The sequence below is a fragment of the Chiloscyllium plagiosum genome, unplaced genomic scaffold (genome assembly GCF_037043375.1).
Source record: "Chiloscyllium plagiosum isolate Xiang-an unplaced genomic scaffold, Cpla_swu_hap1 HiC_scaffold_13, whole genome shotgun sequence".
In the NCBI taxonomy this organism is placed as follows: domain Eukaryota; kingdom Metazoa; phylum Chordata; class Chondrichthyes; order Orectolobiformes; family Hemiscylliidae; genus Chiloscyllium; species Chiloscyllium plagiosum.
The window spans coordinates 79024340-79045583 of record NW_028270151.1 but is presented as its reverse complement, the minus strand read 5'-3'; the positions used below and the strand labels follow the sequence as shown (position 1 = coordinate 79045583).

The 21244-nt window shown below is 41.6% G+C and overlaps 1 protein-coding gene across 2 annotated transcripts in view; it reads right to left on the bottom strand.

Annotated features, from left to right (window-relative positions):
• The window catches only part of LOC122555748 (erythroferrone-like), an 89106-nt gene that overhangs the window by 44624 nt on the left and 23238 nt on the right, over positions 1–21244 (bottom strand). For both annotated transcript variants that reach the window (XM_043701830.2, XM_043701831.2), the window contains exons 2-5: positions 9228–9338; positions 6633–6735; positions 3906–4108; positions 1832–1940 (exon numbers count right to left, since the gene is read on the bottom strand). In XM_043701830.2, coding sequence (XP_043557765.1) covers positions 1832–1940; positions 3906–4108; positions 6633–6735; positions 9228–9338 — 526 coding nt within the window. The remainder of the gene's footprint in view (positions 1–1831; positions 1941–3905; positions 4109–6632; positions 6736–9227; positions 9339–21244) is intronic.

The window sequence follows — 21244 nt, the reverse complement described above, 5'->3', positions numbered from 1 at the left end:
AGTTGAACACAGGTCCCTGGCGCTGTGGACAGCAGTGCTAACCACTGAGCCGTCATGCCACCATTACATATCATGTCCCTCCTCCCTTCTACAGGTGCAAAACACTTACATTCTTCTCCTTCCCCAGTTCTGATGAAAGATCATTGACTTGAAAAACTTAACTTACTTCCCTTCTCCATCAAACTGCCTCACCTGCCGTGTGTTTTCAACATTTTCATTGTCACTTAATGAACCTTTCTGTTCCCTTTTAAGTGGAGGTACTTCATCTGAAGAGAATGGATCCTTTGGCTCAGTGGATAGCATTTCCAACACTCTGATAGTAGCTGCATGATTCAAACTACTCGACACAATCCAAAATGCTCTTCTCATCAGCCCAGAGGGTAGGTTACAGCCAAAGGTGGTTGGGGGGGAGGGCAAGATGTGTAATTGGTTGGAGTCCCATGTGGTAGAATTGATACCATTCGGGTTACTTGCTATCTTTTCTGCTGTTTAGCAATTGAAATATAACTTCTCACATTGTCTTATACTAGTCACATTCCAGCCCTTTTGTAAACTATTGCCCTCTGGTCACTGCTCTAGCTTGTCAAGGTGAGAATGTAGGTGTTCTGATACTGACTGTAATCAGGATATTTTTAATTATAAGAACAGGGTGTTTCCTTCCCCTAGAAATGTGTATTCCAATCAAATAATTCCAGTTTTTGGTTTAATTTAGATGTGAAGAAGGTTGGTTTTGTTTTTCACACACCTGCACTGATTAAGCACACCACATACTCTCAATTCTTGCTCTCTCCCTCTCTCTCTCTCTCCACCTGACACACACACACAAAATGCTTTTACAGATTTTATTAGCTCAGTGTCTGATTTGTGATCTCCAGTCTCCTACGTGGATGGGCTGTGGTATTTGAATAAATTCAACAATTTGAAATTGAAGTGAGGGTCTGGTAAAGTGAAGGGTGACAGCAGGTTGTCAGCTTTCTTTTCATTCTTTAGTGAAGAGACTGATTGCTACATCAGATGAACTTTAAACAACACGCTTAGCATAGTCCATAAAATAAGTCATGTTATCTGCAGGCAGCCTTCTTTTACAGCCCCTTAATGTCCAATTTTAAAAATTAAAATGAGCTTAAAGTTCAGAATAAGATCGGTCGATACTCATCACTGCAAATAGATTCCACACGGTCAATAGGAAATAAGCAGGAACATGGAAAATAAACAAAGGAGAGGACAATGCACAAAACACACCCCAAACCAATGTGTGTCAAATTGTTATCTCAAATAGCTCAATCATGCACCATCCAAGCGATGCATAATTAAAACCATCAAACCCAAAACACTGACAGAACAAAGATATTTCACTACACATACACCAAGCTCAAGAGAGTTTCAGCATCAGGCATCAAACTGACATGGAATTACTGCCTGGAAAGCAATTCCTATTTTCTATTCTTCATAGAATCCAGAGAACATCATTTGTTTTGTGTGTTTTCCCATTACTTTAGAGGGTGAGTTGCCTTTCCTTTGGCGATCTTGAACATGAATGCCATTTTTTTGCTGTGAGTTGAAGATACAACATGGTTTGAAAAGAAGCACAAATTCTACTATGGCAGCAAACCAGCTCCATATTCGTTTCCGCAGAAATGAGAAATTTCAAAGAGAAGGTAAAATCTTATCTATCGCAGCTGGAGACATTTTGACTGTTCTTATCAGAGCTGTGTGAGCTTTGAATAAGATGCGTAAGCAAACAATATTTCTTGAATAAACATCCCTTACGGACAGGCATCCAGCTGTCTATTCACTCTCGCACAATTAATTGCTTTCCTGATCTTCTTACCAATATGTAGGTTGGCTGAGAACTGGTAGAATCCTGCCATTGGGGCCACGTATTGGCCAGTAGTCAGATTCAGGCCGATCCCTCGCAGGAACACACCATCCTGCTCAGGCTGAAAGGAAGCAGACACATTAAATAACAAGGTGCATCCAACTCACAAACATTAAACATTAAATTCTTAAGAACCGACAGTCCTCTAACTGCATGCATTTTTTACAAAGTCGTTAGACTGCTTCAAAACGATGGGGCAAACTGTTGTTGATCCATGGAATATAGGCTAAGGTGTTAAGTACCTATTATTATCATGAATGGAGATTGTGGATCAAATGCAATCTGGCTGGGCTCACGTTATATTCTTACAGCAATTTAAAGGGGACCTCTGATCCATCTATCTGGATTGGACTGAGATTAGACCCTCGCATGTGCAGGTCAAGTGAGTTGGGACATCAGGAAAAACTGGAAAGGAATCAGGTGGTGAAGTCAGTCACAACGTTTCCATCATAGCTTCACTCTTTCCATCCAGCAGAACCACTGAACTCCATCCCCCACACATCAGTGAGGAGCTAAGACTATTGTCCCTCCGATCCATGCCTGGTATCATATGCTAATAATTCCAAGGGGATAGCCAGGCAATCTTCCAACTGGGATGGAAAATGTCAAAGAATTCTATTACACTATTTACAGAATCAGGCCATTTGGCCCAATAAGGCCATCCTGCTGTTAATACTCTACATGAGCTTCCTTCTTCATCTAACTCTCTCCTAACTTTCTATTCCTTTCTTCCTCCTGCATGTACTTAGTTCCCCATGAATACATCTATGCTATTTGCTGCAACTATTACTTGCAGATAATGAGTTCCACATTCTAACTTCTCTCTGAGTAAATATGTTTCTCTTTATTTGCCAAATGGATTTATTAGTAACATCCTATATTTATGGACCCAGGTTTTAGTCTCTCCTACAAGTGAAAATAGGTTGTTATGTCTACTCTGTTGCAGCCCTTTATAATTTTAACGATGCCTATTAGATTGCCTCTAAGCCTTCTCTTTACTAAAGAGAAATATGCCAGCCCATTTAGCATTTCCTTGATAGTTATATTCTCTAAGGTCTGGTATCACAATTGTAAATCTCTTTTGCACCTTCTTCAGTTCTCTGTGCCCTTCTCTTATAAAACCTCATATGTTACAGTTCAGACAACCCCACTGTACTTGACTAGACTCCAAGCTACATCTCTTATTGAATTCTATTCCGGAATGGACTTGTGGGTATTGCTACATGTTTTTACATTTATTAACCAATGATTTATGAATCTGTAATTTTAGATCCCTTTGCATCTTTACACTATTTAAGTTCTTCTTTCCACAGGGTATGTATCCTCCTTAATTTTCCAATCACAATGAACTACCTTACACTTCTTGTTAAACGTCATTCACCAAGAACATGCTCATTCTGCAAGTTGATTGTCATCTTCATGTATTTTTTTTCACTGTCTTGCTCAGAATTGATTATAATCCCTGTCTTGGTATCATCCACAAATTTTGAAACCATACTTCTAATTTCCCAGTTCAAGTTGTTGACATAAATGGGGAATGGCAGTACTGTGGGCCTCCTTTCTCTCTACTTCGACATCAAATACCTACAATGTGGTTCTCAGCTTCACTAAGGCCTACAGAAAGCTTAGCCATATTCTTCTTTGGTGATCTACATCCACTGAATTGGATTCAGAGCTCCTTGTATGCTGTTGCAAAGCAGGTCCACTGCAACAAAGCAAGAATTTCCAGGATGCATAGAATGAGAATCCATCTCTCATGAGTGCCAGCCTTCAGTATTGTGTGACCTCTAACCCAGAATAATGGACCTGGAGGAGATTGGGTGAGAAAGATTGGTGCATTTCCTTTTGCTATGGCCTAGTGTTAAATTAAGAGGTTATGGAACCATCCGAGTCTCGCACGTAAATGATTGCCTCATACATTAATGCAATACATTATTTCTACTTTTTTATATACATTCTTACTGCTCAATAATATTAGTGTAGGAGTTTAAGCTATGCTGGTCATGCAAGTTGAAAAACCACTCACAATATGAAAATTCTTCAGCTCCCTCAAACTCTTTCTGTTCATCACAAGGTCATCCTTTAGTTTGCAGTAAAAGGCTGCCTCCAGCCTATGATACGGGCCCATTTCCCTGGGTAACAGCGGGGGAAATGCCAGACCACCCTGAATTCCTGGACATTCCCGGCACTTTTCCTGCAATGTGATCCTATTTCTTTCTTCAACCACTTCTGCAGAAGAAAAATCAACTTCAGTTGAACACAGGAGGTCAATGTATCTGTTCATTCAAGCCTAATCTGAATAACGTTGGGAATCTTCTTGTAATGTTTAAGTTGAGCTATTTGTGTTCTTTGACCAGTGGTGTACCACAAGGATCAGTGCTTCGATGCTAGCTATTCACAAAATATGGCGATGATTTAGATGTAGACATTTAATGCATTATTTCAAAATTGATGACGACAGAAACTAGGAGAAATGGAGAGCAGTGAGGAGCCAGAAGAGAAGGTTCAGGGTGATTTGACAAGTTATATGAGAGGGCAAATGTGTGGCATTTTATTATGAAGTTATCCACTTGGGCTGAAAGAATAGAATGAAAGAGTTTTGCTTTAAAAACTAGTGATAGCTTGGGAAGCGTTAACATATAAAGGGACCTGGATGTCCTAGTGTACCAGTCATTGGAAACAGGTGCTGCAAATAGTCAGGAAGCTGCATGGTAAGTTGGCTTTCATTGCAAGATGACTTTAGTGCAGGGGCAAGGAAGACTTGCTGCAGCTACTCAGGACCTTGGTAAGATGCAGTCTGGAATAATGTGTGCAGTTTTGTTTTCCATATCTAAGGAAGGCTGTTCTGGCTGCTAAGGGAGTACAATGGAGATACTCTAGGCTGAGAGTGGGGATGTATTTAAGGGGCATTTGGACAGACACATGGACAGGCAGGGAGCAGAAGTATACAGGCTATGTGCAGGCAGATGGGATTAGTTTTGAATAGCACCATGGCCAGTGCTGACATGGTGGGCTAAATGTCCTGTTTCTGAGCTGTACTGTTCTATGTTCTATGATAAGCAGCTTGCCTAGCAAGAACAGTGGGTAGGAGATCTGGATTATAACTGTTACACATATCCACATAATTTGGCCATGGACATACAGGACAGAACGTTAAAATAAATTGGTGATGCCAAACTGGAAAGTGTCAGGTATTGAGGGCAAAGGCAAAAAAGTTGCAGAAAATAGATAGGTTTATAATGTCAACAGTTGCTTTTTAAAAATGATTATTTTCTTAGATGCAGGCATCATTAGGATTTATTTCTCATCCCTAATCTCCCATGAACTGATTGGCCTGTTGACCATTTCAGAATCAAACACATTGCTGTGGATCTCAGTCACATGGAGACCAGACTGGACGAGGATGGCACATTTCCTTCCTGAAAAGTAATTAGTAAACTGGATGGATTTTTATTATTCCAGATATTATGAATTGGACTTTACTGCTACTTTGCAACCCATATCACAGTGCTGATGGTTATGTACAGCCCCATTCATTGTACTTGCTTCAATTTTTAATACAGCTTCTTCTGTATTATTGCACTCAGTCTCCATTGCCATCCCATTAATTTTAATATATGTTTCAATCTCCTTTCAATCCATAGCTACCTCCCTCAACAGTATGCAAGTCTGATAAACTTTAAATATTCTGTCAGTACCTCTTACAATTTCTATGGCACTCCCATTAATGTTAATGATTGTCTTCAATGGCTAATGTAGCTCCTATTATTTTATATATGGTCTCCCACAAGGTCTGTTGAAATCCTTTTATATTTCAGATGTTATGTCTCAATATGACTTTTTATCATCCCATTTATGTTCGTTGTTAACTCCCCATCGTCGATTATAACAAGACCAATTTGCATTTACATTGTACTTTTGAACAATTAAACATTCCAAGCTGCTTCACAGATTTATCAATGAAATTTGATGCTGAGACATCTAAGGATTGGTGACTAAAATTTTGAGGTAGGCTTTAAGGAAGGGAGGGAGAGATAGAATTCTGGAGAGGTTTCAGAATTCCAGAGTTTAGGATCAGGGCAGCTAAAAGCTACAACTGGTGGAGCAATGAAAATTGTTAACGTGCTAGAGTCCAGAATTGGAGAAATCTTGAAGGGTAGTAGTACTGGCCGAGATTTCAGAGCTTTCAAGGATTGAGAACAATGAAAGATTTCAAAACACAACCTTGAAGTTGAGGTGTTGTTGGAACAGGAGCCAATGTAGGTCAATGAATGCAGGAGCAATGAATGAACGAGGTGATTTATGTTCGGCCACTGCCCGTGGAGTTTTGGTGAGCCTAGGTTTTAAGAGTGTTCAAGGCTGGTCACAAATGCAGTAGAATTGTCATGTCCAGCTGCAACAAGGCATGAATGAGATTTTAGAAGTAGATAAGCTGAGGTAAAGAAGTAATGGTTAAATAGAAGATAGAAAAATGCAGCGCAGGAACAGATCCTTTGGTCCACCTTGTCTGTGCTAGACATGATATCATTCTAATAGAATCTCATCTGCGTGTTCATAGTCCATATCCACCACCCCCATCCCTTCTCTATCTGTTCATGTCTGTCTAAATATCTTATAAACATTCGTATCACACTGGAATTGGAAATCCTCACTGTTGGTGATGGAGAATGTGTGGGCACATACAACAGTCTCACTTGTGTGAGATATGATTGTTTATTGTGATTGTAATTATTGAACCATCACATGACTTTACCTTTCAGCATTTCTTTGAATTCTTTCAGTAGCACTTCCTGTGTGACAACAGCTCCTGGAGGGCCCTGGGGTCCAGGCGGGCCTGGTGGCCCTGGAAGACCATGCTGCAGAACAAAAAGGGAAAACAATTGTTACTCAGTCTGTGCTGTATGGATTGAAACATTAGCTCTTCAGTCACTGTGCAGCATCTTGGAGTGGCACGGTGGCTCAGTGGATAGCACTGTTGCCTCACAGTGTCAGGAACCTGGGTTCGATTCCAGCCTCGGGTGACTGTCTGTGTGAACTTTGCACATTCTCCCTGTGTCTATGTGGGTTTCCCTCCGGGTGCTCCGGTTTCCTCCCAAATTCAAAGGTGTGCAGGTTAGGTGGATTGGCCATGCTAAATTGCCCATGGCATTCATGGATGTGTCGGTTAGGTGCAGGGGTAAGTGTAAAGTAATAGGGTAGGAGAATGGATGTGGATGGGATACTCTTCAGAGTGTTGGTGTGGACTTGTTGGGCCTAATAGCCCTTTTCCGCACTGTTGGGATTCTGTGATTCTATGACCTTCTCCACCAGCTCAGCTCTTACATGGATGGCTTATGCAGGACATAAGAACATAAAAATGGCAGGAACAGGAGCAGAAAATGATTGTACAGATTTGCACGCTACTCCACCATTCATTAAGTTCATGGCTGATCTTTTGCCATAACTCAATTTCTCCACCCACTCTCCACATCCCTGAGACACCAATGGCCTATTGCAGCACTGAGTATCCTCAACAATGGAGTATCTACAAACCTCTGGGGTAGACAATTCCAATGATCCAGAGCCCAACATTTGAAGAAATGCCTCCGCATTTCAGTTCTAATTGATCATCCCATGTTGTTCTAGATTCTACAGGCAAGGGAATCAACCTCCCTATATCTACCCTGTCAAGCCCCTTCGAAATTTTCTATATTTCAATGAGACCTCCTCACTATTCTAAACACCAGAGAGTATCGACCCAATTTACTGAGCCTCTCATCACAGGCCCGCCTTTTATTTCAGGAAATTCTCTGGAAACCTTTGATGCATTGCCAGGCAGGCAAGCAGATGTGGATACAATACTTCATCGTGGCCCTACCAAAGCCCTATAACATAGGAGTAAGACTTCCTTATTTAGCACCTCAATCCCTCTGTAAGAAAACTTAACATGCCATAAAGCTTAACTTCCTGCATCCCTTCTTGTACCTATCAGCTAATGTTCTGTCTTCCTTGTATGAGAACGTCGAAGGTCTCTGAACATCAACATTTAGAAATTCATGCCTTTTTTAAAAAAATGTTTTTCTATTATTGTTACTAAAGTGAATAACCTCACACTTGCCCACATTATACTTCATCTGCCACACACTGAAGCTGTCTATAACATGTTGCAGCCTTTTTGCATCCTCCTCATAACTTACATTCCCATCTAGCTTTGTATTGTTGGCAAACTTAGATATATTGCTCTCTATCTTCTTCATTAATTCTTCTAGTCTCTGTCCAAAGGCAGATCCATTCCACTGTACCACAATCTCCGTGATGATTAGAGCAAGGAGGCAGATTCCAAATCCACTCCAGTGGGAGCATGGATTAAATTCTTGGCTCCTTATGGCACCAATTTGATTCACACCAATCGTCCAGTCAACTAGAACCCCCAAGAAGTCTGAGTTGCTGTGGCAACATATATTTTCTAAGAATGTGTGAATAATGGAGCAGGCTTTACAGGTTCAGTATTCTATTCCTGTTGCTTAATTACATGTTTGCATATGTTGTTTCACATTTATACACTTTACTTACATTTATACTTCACATCAGACATCTTCTTATGGCAATCTCTCGAGTTATTCTGGTAACATATTGACAGACTTCCATAACTGTTTCAATGCTGTCTATCATTGTAACAATACCAACAGTGTGTACCTTTTAACATTGGAAACCATCACATAGTGTGTTACAGGAGTGCTATCCAATAGAATCTAATGCTGGGTTGAATAAGGAGCTGTAAGAATTTCAACATCACACTCTCTGGTACACCTGATTTGTTAATGACATTTCAGCACCTCAATACATGACTTTTATATTCAAAGAGCTTTATTAGTGCAAGTTATCAGGCACACAAGTTGAAGAAAGGAGGTACATAGATACAGAGGTATAGATAGATACATAGGTCTAGGAGTGCAGATACATCAGTTCACTGGGTGTAGATATACAGATATTGCGGTGAAAATTACTCAGGTTAGGCAGTCTGCCTGAGCTGCTTGATGTACCAGATTTCTTTGTTTGACTATGCTAAATTTGTCCCATTTAAAGCAGCCTCTCATATGTTAGATGTTATCCTTCAAAAGCAAGCAAACCTTTCCTTGACCAGCAGTGAGGTCTCCTTCCCACGTACACCAGCCAATCCACCCACTCTGACAGTGATAACCAATTCCTCTTCTGTTAATGTTCTGGGTTCAGTTCATATTAAATTGTCAACAGAACTGTTAATTTTTAAAAAATTTCTAACAAGTTGTTCTCACGCTAACCTCTGGAAGAAAACTGTGCCTGGCACAAAGTCAATTCCCCACCTCATCCATCACCACCCAACAATTACCTGTGATTTTCGACCTCTTCCTTTGTTCTTCTTCCTGTCGTTGACCCCCTTCTCAGAGTGTTCTACAAACAAGAGCCAGCTGTCATGTGGGTCCACTGGCGTATCTGGTAGCTGCCAGAGAAAAGGTGAAAAATAAGGCAGGCATCCAAATCCTGAGAAAGGAACTGAGTTATGGAACATTGTCATCATTTGGCATTGGATGGCAAAAGCTTTAAATGAGCTGAGAATGAGCTAATTCAGGTAACATTGGGCAGTGTTCCCAGTAGAACTTGAGTTTTATTCCTTTAAGACATTCACTCGAGAAACTGGATCAATATTAACTACTCACATTCAATGTCACAATCAAGCATATCCAGACTAGGTACAATACGAGTAAAACACAGAGTTAGAGGGATCTCAACCTTACCATCTGGCAAGTTAGTTAATGAGTGAAGTCCATCAAGGGACTTGTAAGGCTTGATGTAACTTGGATGCAGAAAATTCTGTCCTTGATCCACAAAATACTGTATGTCTCTAATCAATACCAAGTACTTGCAAAGACTGAAAATTTGGATCTAGCTAACTAGAACGTCTCATACGTAACTACAGCAAATATTGTAGACTTTTGCTCCCTAAATCCAGGATAGAACTGACATTAAACTGTCTCGTAAAAGACTACATCTGACCCACTATGCTATGTAATTCCAGATAAAAGACTGGCAGGCTACCCACTGTTGTACCCACTCCCAGAGTGTGAAAGGATAGTGTCTGACCCACTGTCCCAGTCAATACTAGAGTGTGAAAGGACAGTGTCTGGCCCACTGTCCCAGTCAGTCCCAGGGTGTGAAGGGACAGTGTCTGACCCACTGTCCCAGCCAGACCCAGAGTGTGAAAGGACAGTGTCCGGCCCACTGTCCCAGTCAATACTAGAGTGTGAAAGGACAGTGTCTGGCCCACTGTCCCACTCAATACCAGAGTGTGAAAGGACAGTGTCTGACCCACTGTCCCAGTCAGTCCCAGAGTGTGAAAGGACAGTGTCTGACCCACTGTCCCAGCCAGTCCCCGAGTGTGAAAGGACAGTGTCTGACCCACTGTCCCAGTCAGTCCCAGGGTGTGAAGGGACAGTGTCTGACCCACTGTTCCAGCCTGTCCCAGAGTTTGAAAGGACAGTGTCTGGCCCACTGTCCCAGTCAATACTAGAGTGTGAAAGAACAGTGTCTGGCCCACTGTCCCAGTCAATACTAGAGCGTGAAAGGACAGTGTCTGGCCCACTGTCCCAGTCAGTCCCAGAGTGTGAAAGGACAGTGTCTGACCCGCTGTCCCAGTCAATACTAGAGCGTGAAAGGACAGTGTCTGGCCCACTGTCCCAGTCAGTCCCAGAGTGTGAAAGGACAGTGTCTGATCCAGCAGGTCCCTCTCCTCAGATTTTAAAGATTGACAATTATAAGGTACCATTGAGAGAAGCTGTTTTTATCCCTGATCCACCACGCCTGCTTGAGCCACAAATAGTTGTTAAATTCTACCTTTCCTGGAACTCATCGTATAATTGTGGATGGATTTTACTGAGCACAGTTAGGAAATTTCAATAAGGGAGGAGGTGACTAGACAGTGAAACGTGTTAGCTTCACCCCACACATTGCAACATTGTCCTTTGCCCATCACAGCACTGACTTTGTTTGCCCTATGAATGAATAAGCGTTATGTTTATATTTGTCCTTATTTTCTGCTAATATTTCAGCCATCTCTGAAAAATAATAAATCATTTTCGAAAGAGCGCGAGAAAAGCACAGGGAGACTTATTAAGAATTGCTGACACTTTATGGAAAATGGAACGTCCGCAAAGTTGCCACTCACTCTTAAACAGCTGGAATATGTCTACCTGGGCAAGGCCAAGAGCTCAATAGTGCAAATTCAGTATGGGCATGATGCATCGAGGGTGGGTTTGTAAATTGGCATGCACTTTTGGAACCGTTTGGATGTTTGCTTACACTAACTCTTTCACATATCACTTTCACTGCAGCTTTCATACAATACTCTTTTTCAGTTCTTAACTTGAGGATCACTGTTATGTATGAAATGAAATCATCTACACTCCAGAGTCTGAATATGTTATTCTTCTGTCCCAAACAGGCGCCCTTCTAAGTAGGTGTCTACTGTGGAATTTCTCTCTTCTACTACCAGCGTCCCTCCCCACCCCCACCACCCCAAATATCTTCCCGATACTCCAACTCAGTATCTGTCAATCCATCTTTCAGACATGTTGTGCGAGATACTGTATAAATGGAGATTATTGTTGTTGAAAGGACTGCATTTATTCAGAAAGTGCTTAAAATCTTGATTTTGACAAGATAATTAGTGAGGTCACGAAGTCCAAATTCTTTGTGGCTACATTAAGTGAATGATAATACTTTAGCTCTTCTGCTTAACAATAATAATAATGTCAGCTCATGTCACCTATCAGGTGCATAGATCCTGTTAGTTCTTCTGGTATCTTGCCTCAACATTCTTCTCTGTCTGAAAATCTCAAATAAAACAGGTTAGATGCTTTTATATGGGACCTTGCTTTGCACAATTGGCCGCTTGTTATGATCCTTGTGGTGAGTAATAGCTATTCCAAAACTTAAATTTTCCAGTGACAAGTAGATATATTAGCAAGGAACCAGATTCCATATTTTTAAGACATTTGCTGTAACAAACAAACTAACATCAGCATAGATCAAACACTGCTTCACAGGCAATTAATGCACTCAAGCAGAGAGATGGTACATTTGCCTTAACTAACACCATTGAGATACAAAAGTTGAAAGAACTGTGGATGCTGGAAATCAGAACCAAAAACAGAAATTGCTTGAAAGGCTCAGCCGGTCTGGCAGCATCTGTGGAGATATATCAGAGTTAATGTTTCAGGTTCAGAGACCCTTCCTCAGAACCGTAGTAGACAATGGAGGTAGAACTTCTTTTGCCAGGTATCACACTTTAGGCAAATGTTTAGCATTACCAGAGAAGGTCCATCCAGCAAGCTCACTTCTCCCTGTTCTGTTATGGCAAAGGTTACAATATTGTGCAAAAGTCGATCTGAGTCCTCAGATCTGATAACCACAACAAGTCCATCTTACTGACTCCTTTTTCTTTAAGTCTTCAAATAAAACATAGAATATTTCAGCCCACCATGTCCCTGCCAACCATGATGCTTACTTGCACGTCCAAGTGCGCTCTCCTACTCTGATACACACAGCTTATCTGTCCTTAGCTAAGTTCCTTCATATATCCCTTTATGTAACTGTTATTTTTTTCCCGAATACCTACTGTAGCTGAGCATCTTATCATTGTAGATCACATATAGTAAAGACTTCGAACAATTCAAAACATTCATCTTTATTTTTTAACAACAGAAGCTAAAAAAAATCAAACAAACAAACGATCCCTTTGCCACTTACAGCAGAAACAAGCTTCTTCTGTGCCAAATACTAGCAATTTTTTATGATCAATGAATCATTACTATACCCAGCTCTCATCTACTTGAACTGGCTGTCAATTAACTTCAGTATGGCTGTAGTGTCCAACACTGCTTGGCTTGATCATTCTAAAAATGATATCCCTCCCGCTCAATGTCCTCATCCTCATTCTCCTCAGAATGCTGGTCATGCTGTCCCAGTTCCTCAGCCTCTGTCACTTTCCCTCTCTGCCTGCTCCAGTTGTGCAGAGAATGACAGACTAGGATTGGGTGGCACCATATTACTGGGGTGGACCGCAAGGGCCCCAGAACAATCCAAGCATTGGAACCTCACCTTCAGGAGGTCTATTGTCTACTCTGTGATGGCCCTATTCGAAGAATTGCCTGCATTGGATCTGCACTTAGCCTCAGTCAGTGAGATGCACAATGTAGTCATCAGCCATGGTCACATAGGGTAGCCCTTGTCTCCCAGTAGAAACAAAAAAAACTGCATATGCTAGAATCCAAAATAGACAGGCAGGAGGCTGGAATAACACAGCAGGCCAGGCAACATCAGAAGGTGGAGAAGTCGAAGTTTCGGGTCTACCTGTCTACCTTTTCTCCCAGTAACCATCCTTGTCAGGTTTCTGAGCCTCTCAATAGGAACGTGAGAGTTCTTAAGAATATAGACATTTTGGTAGCTCCCAGGGAACAAGGTGCAGACTTCTAAGATGCAGTACTGATGGTCACAGATGAAATACACATTGATAGAATGGACACCTTTTCTGTTGTTGAACCAACTTCATTATGGTATGGTCCTCTCAAGACAATGTGAGCCCATTCTATAGCAACCTGATCCTTGGGGATGCCAGTTACATTGGCTAAGCCTCCTGTCAGGCTGCAGCACTGACCTTATCTTAGCAAATTGAGGTGAACTGGCATGATTGGGCACAAATGGCATTAATAGCAGCCTTAATATATTTGTGGGTGGTCAATTGAGAGTTTCAGACAGGACTCCAGTGATACCTTGGCAGTAATCAGTCACATAAAATGCAGTTGCCATCTTGATGGCTGCTGGGAAAGGATGACCAGTCACCCCCTTCAGGTCACGGGTCCTACTCCATCAGGTGACATTGTTCAGTGTCAATATCCCTGGTCATCCTCTGCCTGTGGGCACACTACGTCTCGCTCGTCCAGAGGATTTGGCATCAAGGTTAAGGCATCAGTTTAGCTGTTCCCATCACTGTGATGCACACCTTTCCCCTGTCACAGCCTACCATGCCCTCAACACACTACCAGCTCACCCTCAGATGTCACCTTTTCCCATCTTCATAACCCTTGCCCCTTTTGTTTCCCAAGGTTGCTACCTCTAATCCCTAGCATTGACTCCCCAGCAAACCCTAGCCCCCCCACCCAACCTACTTCCCTACCCCAATCGTGTTGCTTGATACCACTCCAGATCCTTGACTAATGATCCACAAATCCCCAGATTTCTCACACAGTCCGGGACCCACTCCATGGACTATAGTGAGATGGAGATCCTGTCCCTGACAGCCCCATGTGGATAACTGACTACCCCCAAAGCCCTGGACATTGAACAGACACTAACCTTGACTGACTGGATCAGGATCTTTGACTGATAGAGGGACCCTCGCCTCACCCAACCGCTGAGTGAACTGAGGATTACTCACTTTCGGCTTTGAAACACAGCCACTGGTTGATGCATATGCACATATGTTTACTGTGTAGGGTGCTGGAACATCAACTACACTGAGAAGTGCTGACATCTGCCTGAATGGCTGTAAGTTGGGAAAAGGGAGACCTGGGTGGGACCTGGGTGTGGTTGAGTACCAGTCGCTGAAGATAGATATGCAGGTGCAGCAGGCAATAAAGAAGGCAAATGGTATTTTGGCCTTCATTGCGAGAAGCTTTGAGTACCGGAGCAGGGATGTGTTGTTGCAATTATACAGGGCCTTGGTGAGGCCATACCTAGAATATTGTGTGCAATTTTGGTCTCCTTTTCTGAGAAAGAATGTTCTTGCTCTCGAGGGAGTGTAGTGAAGGTTTACCTGGCTGATTCCAGGGACGGCAGGACAAGAGGAGAGATTGACTAGGTTAGAATTGTTTTCTCTGGAGTTCATATGTGTGAGGGGGGAATCTCATAGAGATTTATAAAATTCTAACAGGACTCGACAGGGTACATGCAGGGAGAATGTTCCCCATGGTTGGTGCCTCCAGAACCAGGGGTCACAGTCTGAGGATTCGGGGTGGGCCATTTAGGACGGAGATGAGGAAACATTTCTTCACCCAAAGAGTGGTGAGCCTTTGGAATTCATTACCATGGGAAGTAGTTGGTGCCAAAACTTTCAATGTTTTCAAGAAGCAGCAAAATAAAGCACTTGGGTCAAATGGGATCGAAGGTTATGGGGAGAAAGCAGGATTAGGTTATTGAGTTGAATGATCAACCATGATTGTGGTGAATGGTGGAACAAGCTCGAAGAGCCAATTGGCCTCCTCCTGCTCCTATCTTCTGTTTCTATATTGCTGTGTTTCAATAATAAGCTGCCTGGCTTTGTGTTGTGCTAAAAGACAAGGGAGCCCAATAGTACTGTTAGCCTTTAAGGTCTGGCTGAGGGGCTAAACACATGGAGGCAAGGGGAGGCAAGAGAAGCTAGAAGTGCTCTGACCATCCAGGAGGGTGTTAAGTGGAAGGGCACAGAGAGTGAGCAAGCAGCCCTGAGATGAAGCCTGGCTCAGCCTAGCCCTGCACAGTGTTCTTGCAGCAGATATACAATAAAAGATGCCGTGCACGCCAAAGTGCAACATCGAAATGCAAAAGTGTACCATAAATGGATTGGTAATGTGCTGTAATGAAATAGTGAGGTTATTACATATCAAATGCCAATGTCTATGGACACGAATGTATTCAGATGCTGCCCATTGAACTACATTGAGATATTGGTGCTGCTGTGCAAGATGGAGTTTGGAGGAACAAGTGGCGAGCCAGACTCACCAGGTATTGTCACTGACTTCCATATCAGCAATTATTGGTGAGTGGGAGAATGGGAGCCTTCATATTAGTGAAGTGGGCTCAGGTAGTAATGACAGCGTTCATTAGCAATGATCTCCATTCATTGAATCTCATCTTGATGTCCAGGACTTGGTTGGAAAATATGACATTTTCCTCTTGACTTGAGAAGTGTTTTGCTCAATATCTCATCCACTTTTCCCAAATTTCATGCCAAAATTCACATCGTTTAGGACCTGAGAAGATTCAGCCCCTGGAATGTGAGAAGGCCATTTAGCCCAATGAGCATGCTCCAATATTCATCATGATCATGGTTCAATCTCTATATCGATATCATAATCTCTTCATACCCATTTATACATTTGGCCTCTAGAAACCCATTTATTTATTTATTAACTATTTTCAGTGACTTGTCTTCCAATGCTTTTTATGGTTCAGACTGCCACAGGTACACCACCCACTGAGTGAAGAAATAGATTAACACCTCACTCCAACACAGTCTACCATGTATCCAGAGTTGTTCTGGACTCTTTGGCCTCGCAAAACATCATCCCTGCATCCTGTCCTTCCAGTCCTGTTAGAATCTATATGTTTCAATGAGATTCCCTCTCATTCTTCTAGACTCCAGCGAATATAAACCGAGTTGACACAACCTCCCTTCATACAACAAACCTGCCATCCAGGAATCAGTGCGGTTGACCTTTGCTGCCCTCTTTCTATGGGAAGCACACCTTTTCTTAGATAAGGAGGCTAAAACTGTATGTAATACTTCTGGTGTGGTCTATACATCTGCAGCAAGACTTCCTTGCTTCTGTACTCAAACCCTCTTGCACTAAAGGCCAACATGTCATTTGCCTTCCTGCACTGGTACACTTGCGTTCAATGACTAGGCACAAGGATTCAGGTCCCTTTCTACATCAATATTTCCCAATCTATCACCGTTTAAATAATATTCTGCCAAACCTGATTTTCCTGCCAAAGTGGGCAGCTTCACACTTATCCGTGTTATATTGTATCTGACACATATTTGCCCACTCACTCAACTTACCTAAATTGCCTGCAAGCCTCTTCACATCCTCCACACAACTTATAATTCCACCTACTGCTTTTGTCATCTGCAAATTTAAAAATATTACATTTGAATCTGTCATCCAAATTGTTGATATATATATAGTGCACAGCTGGGGCCCAAGTACTAGTTCTTATGGTATCAACTTGCCACCACATTTCACTTCAGAAATGAATTTATTCCTACGCTGTTTTATGTCTGCTTGTCAATTCTCAAGAAATGCTTCTACATTACTACCAATTCGATATACTCTGATGATGGGCCTTTGGCAGAAAGCTTTCTGAAAATCCAAATATACCACAACCATTGGTCCTCCTTCATCTATTCTAGTAGCTACATTCTCAAAAGACTCTAGTAGGTTTGACAAACACAATTTTCCTTCCATAAATTCATATTGAATTTGCGTAATGCCATTTATGTTTTTAAATTTCCTATTATGAAGCTTTTATAATAGATTTCAGCATTTTTTCCTATAACTGATGTTAGGTCCATAATTCTCAGATTTCTCCCTCCCTTCTTTCCTAAATTGTGGAATTATATTTGCCACCCTCCAATCTGCTGCAATTGTTCTGAACCTATACGATTTTGGAAGGTAACAGTCAACACATTCACTATTTCCATACCAGCTGGCATATAAATTATCAGCCCTGGAATTTTATCTACTTTCAGTTTCTTTAATATTTTCAGCAGCACTTTTTTTTTATTTATACCAATCTCCTGCAAATGCTTGATTGGAGTAAATACTTGTTTCCTTGGCATTTCTAGTTGGTTATTTGTGGCTTCTTATATAAAGACTCAACTAAAGTAGCTGTTTAAATGTCCTGCCATTTCCTTGTTCACTGTTATCAATTGTTCTATTTCAGATGTAAGGGGCCTATATTTTTCTGCACTAATCCTCTTCTTTACACATAGTTATTAAAGCTTTTATAATCTGTTTTAATGGACCTTGCAAGTTTACACTCATCTCTAATGTTTCCCTCTTAATCAATGTCTTCGTCTTCTTTTACTCCTTGTCCTCAGGCTTGCTCCTTTTTCAGGCAACTTTATATGATTGAATTTCTGTCCTTAGTTTATCTTGTTAGTCGTGGTTGGGCTACTTTTCTTGTTGTGTTCATTTGCCGAAATGGAATGTCTAATTGTTACAATGCTTCAATTTTAAGGCATAACTGATTTGTAAAATCCAATGTTCATAATATACTATATTTGTCTCCATGTCAACCCTTAGAAGCAACCTTTGGTGTAAAATGCTTTGAAATGGGTAAACTGCTGTGGAAATGCAAGCCATTAGAACTCACATGAACCATTTTAAAATGGATGTATTCGACAACTTCACAACAATATGTTGTCAAATGATTGTAGCCATATGTTGTCTTGCCACAGGTAATTCTGTATTTATTTGTAACATTTTTTCCTCTGAATCAAAGGCTTATTCTGGAGACCTGAGTACATAATCTAAGCTGACATTTCAGTGTTGCACAACGGGATGAGTCACTGTTATAGGTGCAGTTTTTAAAAATATTATAGAACATAGATAGAACGTAGAACAATACAGCACAGAACAGGCCCTTCGGCCCATGATGTTGTGCCGAACATTTGTCCTAGCTTAAGCACCCATCCATGTACCTATCCAATTGCCGCTTAAAGGTTGCCAATGATTCTGACTCTGCCACTCCCACAGGCAGCGCATTCCATGCCCCCACCACTCTCTGGGTAAAGAACCTACCCCTGACATCCCCCCTATACCTTCCACCCTAATGTTAAACTAAGACCCTGCCTGCCCTTCCAGATGTGTAGAAACTTGTTTAAAGAAGTGAATGGACATTCCCCAGTGCTCATGACCAGCCTTTGCCCCTCAACCAGCATCATACGGCAGCCTATCTAGTCTTTGTCCCATTGTTGTTTGTGTGAGCTTGCCATGTACAAATCAAATTTAAAGACATTACAGTAGTGAATATTCTTCCAAATAACACATTTCAATGGCTGTAAAGCATTTTAGGGTGCCCAAAGGTTGCTAAATATAGCATATAGTATATCCAGCTGTTTTTGTTCGGGAAACACATCAATGCCTGTATTTGGAAATTGACTGAAGAGCTACCTTATGTGTAATTGACATACATTTATGAATACCTCATAGTCCATGTGCTAGTCATATTATTGGCTCAAAGAAGTATTTCATGTGTTTATCCAACTGTAAACTCACAGCATCTTTACATTTCATTTACCGCAACATACCAGTATGAGATATCTTGTCCATCAGACACCCCTCTACCCATGAGTCATCTCTGGGCTATCCTCAGTAACCGCAGTTGAATTTGCAGTAGTGTTTATGGATTACTTCAACTTGGTGCCTTGCCCAATATATTAGCTGAACTGTTGAAACTATTTTTGTTTTGTTTTTCCCTGCACGTTTGCTCTTCATTAACTTGCTGCAGCAAATCCTCTGCTTTCAAATAAGCCTCATTGTATGTTTGGGTGGGATGGTTAATTCTTTCAGATTTCCCAACACTCCATCCCTGCTGCTCCATGATCAACACTAGTGGGGACATTTTTAACTCTCAAAATTGGGTAGTTTAGTTTAAGTGAGACATAAAATTGAATACTTTCAATTCTAGTCCCAAACCACCATGAATCTACCTAATTCTAGCTTTAACAGAGGTGGGGCAAGTAAAAGCTAACCCAGTCAATGAAGGGAGATGGGTGCATCATTGAAACTCTCCCAGGAAGCACCTTATCTCCATTTTAAAGAGTTTTTTGTTTAATTCCTGTCAGGTAGACTTTCCTTAGTCATGGGAAACCTGATAGGAAAGGGAGTGTGAGAAAGGTTGATCATAAGCATTTATGGCACTGCTTTTGGGCTAAGGTCAGTAGAGGTGTTTTAATTATTGCCTAACATGAGAAACTTTGTCTCCATCTCAATGATCACCCTCAGCATGAATCACTTGCCTTGCCACGATCTATCCAACCTTCACTTTCACAATCTCTGATTGCTAATCTTCACCAGCCTCTCACTCTGGTCACGATCACTCCTTTCAAACATCACCATTGCTCACCTTCCTACACCTCCTCCAAATCCACCCACCTCTGCCTTGAGTCACAGCCTCCCTGTTAGCCAAGTCAATCTATCAGGCTGCCTATCAGGTGGAAAGCCTGTGAACAATAATCAGATGAGCTCTATATTCTTAATACTGGGGCTGAGTGGTGATGAGTGAGGAGCATGGTACTCCTGATGTTCCGATCCTATTGCTCCCCCCTAGATCTGAAGACTTATCTCTACAAATATTACCACAAGAAATGATTATTTTTGTCACTGTAACGTCCAATCCTAAGCAATTTCTGAGACATTATCTTAATCAGGTTGTTTACTCAGTTTTCCTTTTCTTGATCTCTTTACGTAACATTTTTCAGGTAACAAGACTGCTGACTATTTCTCAAGCCGCAATGGGATTGCCATCCGTCTAGAAATAGCCAAGTGTCTCCATGTATTAGCAATTAATCCCCAGCACATTGCAGTGAGTAACCATAGAGAATAAGCTTGGAGACGGTGTTTCTTTTTTAGCATAGTACATCTTTTGTTTTCATTAATAGAACTGTTGTTGATGAGCAGGAAAGGCAGTTTGACTGAGAGTCAAGGATTATCCTTGGCGAAGTGATGGCCTAGTGGTATTAGCACTGGACTGTTAATCCAGAGACCCAGATAATATTCTAGGGACCCAGATTCGAATCTCACCGTGGAGTTTAAAATCAATAAAAAGGAGTCTGGGATTAAAAGTCTAATGATAACCATGAAACGATTGTTGATTGTTGGAAAAACCTATCTAGTTCACTAATGAGCTTTAGGGAAGGAAACCTCTGGACTTTACATGTGACTCCAGACCCACAGCAATGTGGTTGGCTTCTAACTGCCCTCTGAGCAATTAGGGATGGATGATAAATGATGCCTAGCCAGCGACACTCTCACCCAGTGAATGAATAAAGAGGAAAAAGATTGGCTACAGTGGGAGTTGTCCATTTCCAAATGGAGCAATGGCGCAGAACGAAGGTGAACACAGAGAGCAAGATAGGATTATGGCAGGGAGGGGAAGAGTTGGGAGGAGCAGTTAGAAGCATGTGGTAATGTGATGTAACCCCCAGAAACGAGCCTGGAGAAGAATGTGTTCCGTGTATAGCAACTCATGCTGATGACCCAGCATAGAATGGAAGCTCATTAATGTACAGGCAGTGGAGCTGCAAGAGAAATCAAAGTAAACTTTTCGCTTTAAATTACATCCTGGTGTGATATGTTGACACATGTTAGCATGACTCAGAATCTTTCTGTCAAGGCTCCATGGATATAGGGTCAAATCCTTTCAAATTCTCAACAACAAACGAATTGTATTTAACATTACACTGCATCCCCAGGCATCTCACAGGAGCAATCAGACAAATTCAGTGCTGAGGTACAGAAGCAGATAATAGGGGAGGTGTCCAAACGCTAGGCCAAAGAGATGGTTTTTAAGGTCTGACTTAAA